The sequence below is a fragment of the Nicotiana tomentosiformis genome, chromosome 7 (genome assembly GCF_000390325.3).
Source record: "Nicotiana tomentosiformis chromosome 7, ASM39032v3, whole genome shotgun sequence".
In the NCBI taxonomy this organism is placed as follows: Eukaryota; Viridiplantae; Streptophyta; class Magnoliopsida; order Solanales; family Solanaceae; genus Nicotiana; species Nicotiana tomentosiformis.
Window position 1 is genome coordinate 2,571,814 of NC_090818.1, and position 6,210 is coordinate 2,578,023.

Sequence of the window (6,210 nt, forward strand, 5' to 3'; positions counted from 1 at the left end):
TTATTAGATAATTTTATTTTTTTTATATATATTTACTATAGGTTGACTCCCCTTGATTTTTCGATGTATCTAATTTTTTATATTTTGACACCCCTGGATGAAATTTTTGATCGTCCATCCAAAGATATTTCTTCTCTCAAAGCCCTTAAACGAACAAACCTTCTTCTTTTAGTACATTCCTGTAAAGAAGATATTCATGTAAAGAAGATATTTTTTTTCTGAAACAAATTAAATGGCAATTCTTGACACCAAAGATAAAAACAATTGTTTCCACAAACTAAAGGGTTTGTTATGGTAAAACTATGACGCTGATAGTTATGAGAAGATATATGTTATTGTAAACCTTATTACTTTATGTCCCTCATATTATTTAGTTTTGATAAAAAACTAGTACTAAACGAGTTGATATCATAACGATTAATATAATTGCCGATCACGTTCCTACTTATCTTGAGCTCGTTTGGCTTAGCTAATTGTAAATAGCTGATAAATTTAAAGTGTTGAAAAGCACTTTTAGGCGTTGGAACAGATTTTTATAAATAAACAGTTATATGTTTGGATAAAAGCGTTAGAAATTGAAAACAAGCAGTTAAAATATTTAGTAAAAAGATGTTGATAAGCTATTCTTTTATTAAACTGACTAAAATATCCTTAGTTTTACAAAAGATTATAAATTAAAAAGTTTATTCGTAAAGAAAATTAGGAGGAACAACGAATATGGAATGAAGATAAAATTAGAAATTTTATTTTGTGAAAGGTATTTTGTGAGTTAAAAAATATTATTAAGAATAAAATAGCAAAAATTTTTGTCAAACTAAAAGTACTTATAAGCTAAAAAGACATAAGTTGGGGATGATCAACACTTACCTTATAAGCACTTTAGATATAAGTCAAAAGGTACTTATAAACTAGTTTGACTACTTTATAAGCTTAGCCAAACACTCTCGTTATCTTCTTAGATCTTTAAATACTTATCTTTGTTTTTAAGAAATCATTTAGCCGAAAATAAGATCAATGACTCAAATAGAATGTTGAAATAGGTAAAAGTTGTGAGGAATTCCAATAAGGAAATTCAGAAAGACACGGACTGTTGCAATTGATATTCAACTACTTCTATATATTACCTACAACAAAATCAACATTACACTAGAAATTTTTGGCCAAGGAAATTCGATAACTTATATACGTACTATATAAGTATCTTTTTTTTCTCTGTGTATATGCACTATGCAATTTTCTTGTGAAATCAACTTGGAGTATATATATAGCTTTACCTTTGGTAAAATTGTACATGATCGGTCATTGAGCTTGTTGACATAGTTTTTCATCCAGAATACTCTCCTAACTAATTGGAATAATTTGTTTAGTTATTGGAATATGCTTGCTTCTTCGAACAAATTCCAACAAAATCTCAAAAAGAGAATTCTTGTATTCTTCTTCGACAAAAAATCATCGTTCACATGCATCACAGCCCAAAATATGTCGTTTCCTTCGTACCCTAAAAGCATGCACGTGAAACCTTCTCTGCATAGGCGCCATATCTCTAACAACCAATAGCAATAAATAAAAGGGAGATTAAAAATGGAAATATCCATGCAAATTCAACTCTATAAATACGTACGTCAAAACCCTATCAAGATAACAAAACCAAAACCATATTCTTCAAAGAAAAAAGAAACACACACGATGTTTTTTCAAGCCTTCTTCATCTTCTCCCTTCTCTTCCTCTCCTCTGATGCCGCTGTCCTCGATTTCTGTGTCGGGGACTTATCAGTCCCCGACGGTCCAGGCGGCTACGCCTGCAAAAAACCATCAGCAGTAACTGCGAATGACTTTGTATTTTCTGGCCTAGCCACTCCAGTTAAACTTAACCCTCTCATTAAAGCCGCAGTCACACCTGCTTTTGCTCCTCAATTTCCAGGACTTAACGGTCTTGGAATTTCAATGGCTAGGCTAGATTTAGCTATAGGTGGTGTTATCCCAATGCATACACACCCTGGAGCTTCAGAAGTACTTTATGTTGTAACTGGAGAAATTTGTGCTGGATTTATTTCTTCCTCAGACAACAAAGTTTTTTTCAAGAACCTTAAACAAGGAGACATTATGGTTTTCCCACAAGGGTTGTTGCATTTCCAAATTAACTCTGGGAAAACTACTGGTTTAGCTATTGTTTCTTTCAGTAGTCCAACTCCAGGTCTTCAAATTACGGATTTCGCTCTCTTTGCTAATGATTTGGCTACTGAACTTGTGCAGGCGACTACGTTCCTTGACGCTGCCACAATCAAGAAGTTGAAGGGTGTCCTTGGTGGCACCAACTAATTAGGTTTCAACAACATATTTGGGACAGAGGCGTAGTTGTTGTTGTTGGAATAAGTTTCGACACAAATAATCATTGGGGTCTTTTGTTTAGTTTCACTTTAGTATTTTTTTTTGGAAAATTTGATGTTTTTGATGTCTTGTTCTGTTTGTGTCTCATGTTTAAGCGTCAATTATCAGAGTTGAATTTTGCTTCTTCTGGACTTTCTAGGCCCTTTGGTAATTTGTTTTATAAATTCAGTTCAAGTAATTTATTTTCTTCAGTTGCATTTTGAACGTCGAATTTCTAAATGTAAGTCTCATCAGTACGCAAAACCAACAACATATAATAGTCTGAAAATATGACATTATTTTCCTCAATCCATATTTGGCATTAAGAATAAATCTACCACAATTGCTATCTTCATGAGTTAACCTAATATATCTCTTGGACATAGGCGGATTTAGCATTTCTATAATATGGGTGCACCAAATAAAAAAACTGAAAAAGAAGAAGTAAGTACTAAGTTTGGAATTGATCCATGTTCCCTTGGATAAATAACTCATCATTCAACCAAGTGCAACGCTCAACTTTTTTGGAGCATGGGGAATAAACAAACAATATTAGATCAATTTTACGAAATATATACATATAATATCTAGTTTGGCAGAAAAATCATAGATTCACGTGCACTTTAAAAACGGCCTAAAGCCCCCTACTCGCGGAGTTCCAAAATTTGCGCGTAAAACTTCTCAAGGAGGCAATCTTGATTACCAACTAAAGACATTGAAAAAGATAAGATGAATGTGTTTGGCTAATTAAGTCAATTCCAATAGTAACTCTTACTAAGATATGATATTGTTCGCTTTAGATTAGATTAGGCTATAGTACAAGTACAGTTTTCGAAAAGGCCTCATACGATGAAAATGTTCACTATAGTTGTATGCAGATTTCTCATCAACTTCCAATGTACGACGCTCCCACACCCAACTAACAAAATAGAAATAAAAGCTTCTTATCAGAAGTTATCTAAAACCTTATCTTAATGGATGTGTGACAGAAAATAGTTCATGTCTCTAGCACATAAAACTCCTTAAATTTGTTTCTAGCGAAAACAAAGATATTCTCTTCGCTATAGTAATATCTAGGCTTGTATGTAGTATTTTTTTTACTTCTTACTCGTCCACACGTCTTGTCCTTCACCTTATTCTGCCTTTCTATTGCATACTTTGGAGAGGTGGATGCGAAATGTTCACCAAGGAGATTAAAATAAAATAAAATATTAAAACCAATGACTTGGTGGGACTATTGAGATGGCACTATAGGCCCGACTTAGTGCTTTTGCCCTATGGGCCGATTCACTTACTTTTGCTCATAGCTTCAAAGAGGCATACATAACTTTTTCTAGGGCTTCAGTGACCGTAAATACTCGGATCATGTGGGTATATAGCACACAGTTAATCTTCAAATTAGCCCATAAACGGTGATGAGTCATGTGGAACTTAGTTCAAGGGGAGCTTGTTGGGAGTGTATGAACAAAATCCCACATGGAAAGTAAAAACGAAAAAATAACCTACTTACAAGGAGTTAGATATTTTAAATGGTGTGAGGCCTTTTGGGGAAAATCGTACGGATTTGGCCTAAAACGAACAATATCATACCATGTTAAGAGTATATTTGAATCGTTTTAACCCAACCGACCTTATTTACACAAGGTAATTTTCCAGCAAATATAGCCGCACATTTTTCATCCCTAAAAAATAAAAATAAAAAACGGGCCGTACCCTTTTAAAGTTACAACTTACTTAGTTTAATCCTAATACATGAAAATAATCAATTTGATCATTGTGGTTGTAGTCTATTTTGAGGTACTTTCCCCGGGATATGAAAATACATTCAGGACGACGACTTAAAAAAATGAATAAAGCACGAGGAGAGGAAGGCTCTCGAAACGAAACGAGAATAGAAAAAATATGAGAAGCGGCACTGATGTTTTTTTTAAACGAATATCTTTGGTCAATTTTATTGGACAATTACCTAACGGTCCATGTCGTGTATATTTGCAAGGGCCATTTCGCCAAGAATACTAAATGTGTATTAGACTTAATGCTAAAACTCTCAACTGGATATCACTATACTACTCTCAACAGGTATATTTAGAGGCCGCTCGGACATAAGAAATTTTTTCTTTTTTTCGAAATCAGCATTTGTTCATAAAATTTTCAATTTTCACTTGAAGATATATTTTGAAAATTTTCGAAAATTTAAAAAATTCTAAAAAGCTGTTTTTTAAAATTTTCACTCAAATCACTCACAAAATTTCAAAAACAACCCAAAATTATATTTATGTCCAAATACAACTCTAAATTTCAAATACCATTTTCAGTTTTAAATTTTTTTCCACTATTTTGAAATTTTACAATTCTTATGTCCAAACGCCCATTTAATATTCCCTCCATCCCATAATCGTTAATTTCCAAACGTGTTTTTTGAGTCATGTCACAACATGGTATCCAAATTCAACGCTAAATAATGTAACTTTTTGACTTTCTAACATTGCTTTTAATATACATAAATGCGGTTGCGGCGTCATTGTAAGCTTTTAATAAAATGGTATAACGAATTGGCAGTAAATCATTTTTTTTGGGTAATAAAGACATATTAAAACATACTAGGAGTCATTGCATACATGAATTGTTCTAGGACACATAGTTCCTAGCTTGTCCATCTCCAAAATAGAAATAACAAAAGTAGGAGAAAATAGATAAGTCATTAAGCTTCCAAAAACTGGTAAACTACTTACATTCTTCGCTATTGAGTCAGTCGCTTGATTAGCCTCTGCAATGGCGGATCCCCTGCTCTACTCAATAGGCATCTGCAATCATCAATTAGATTATTGGAACAATTTTATTATCAAGTAAATTAATGAGTTCCTTACAATCCGTTTCGATGGTAAGTGGGAGATAGTTGTTATCTATAGAAAGCGTTAGTCCATGCAGTAGTACGAGTGTTTCCATGTATATATTTAATGCATGTGGGATGCTCATATAAAATCCCAAACCCATTTGCCTTTTCTGATAACTCCTCCTATATATACCGCCTTTGCCTAGATTTTCCAAACAGGAGCCATCCACGTTGAGTTTATAGGTGTTGGGTTCCGACGGGTTCCATTTGATGAAGATGCTGTCTCTAGTTATAGGTAGCCTTCTTTGGTTTGTGGCCAAGAGCTTGAATTCCATGGCTTTGTTTACTATATTTTTAGTAGTAGAGGCTTACCATTATTGTTGAAGATTGTCTCTTTTCTATGCAGCCAAATGTACCAGAGAATAAAGGGGAGGATGTCGGACCAACAAAGATAGTTGTTGAACCTAATGTTGGAGTTGGTTTGGGTTTTTAGCTAGTTATGCATAGCATAGTGATCTGACGATTCTGGAGGAAAAAGATTGAAGTCAATCTGCTCCCAGATGGTTTTTGAATACGTACCCCTAAAGAACATGTGTATTATATTTTCATTTGTAGTGCTACAAATATTACAAGTCGGGAAGTTACTTATATTTCTGTTGAAAAGCATTTGTGATATGGGGAGTCTATTATGAATAGTCGTCCATAGGAAGAATTTTATTTTGTTGAGGGTCTTGATTTTCCATAGCCATTTATAGTCTCCTTCCCCCCCCTGTTGGAGAGCATTTCATAAGCTGATTTGATTGTAAAGGTCCCATTAGTACTGTTACGCGGCGCCTTCCTGAAGTTCCTTGGAAGGGCGACGTAAGGCTAGGAAACCGATGTCAGTACGGTTGCTGTCCGCCAACTGAGGTCCCCTCCGTACGCTAGACTAGATTGTCAGTGCCGTACGGGAAAACCAATGTCATGAGCAATTGAAAGAGAGCAGAAAAGAGAATTGAGAATTAAAGAAA

The 6,210-nt window shown here is 34.2% G+C and overlaps 1 protein-coding gene across 1 annotated transcript; it reads left to right on the top strand.

The window, feature by feature from the left end:
- Nucleotides 1–1,595: 1,595 nt before the first annotated feature.
- LOC104092826 (auxin-binding protein ABP19a-like) lies at nt 1,596–2,519 on the top strand. Its single transcript, XM_009598500.4, has one exon. It carries the CDS (start codon nt 1,687–1,689, stop codon nt 2,317–2,319), a length of 633 nt encoding a protein of 210 aa, XP_009596795.3. The 5' UTR covers nt 1,596–1,686; the 3' UTR covers nt 2,320–2,519.
- Nucleotides 2,520–6,210: the final 3,691 nt, after the last annotated feature.

Bases quoted from the DNA above. Each gene is read 5' to 3' on its own strand.
- LOC104092826 (XM_009598500.4), top strand. From the start codon at position 1,687: ATGTTTTTTCAAGCCTTCTTCATCTTCTCCCTTCTCTTCCTCTCCTCT.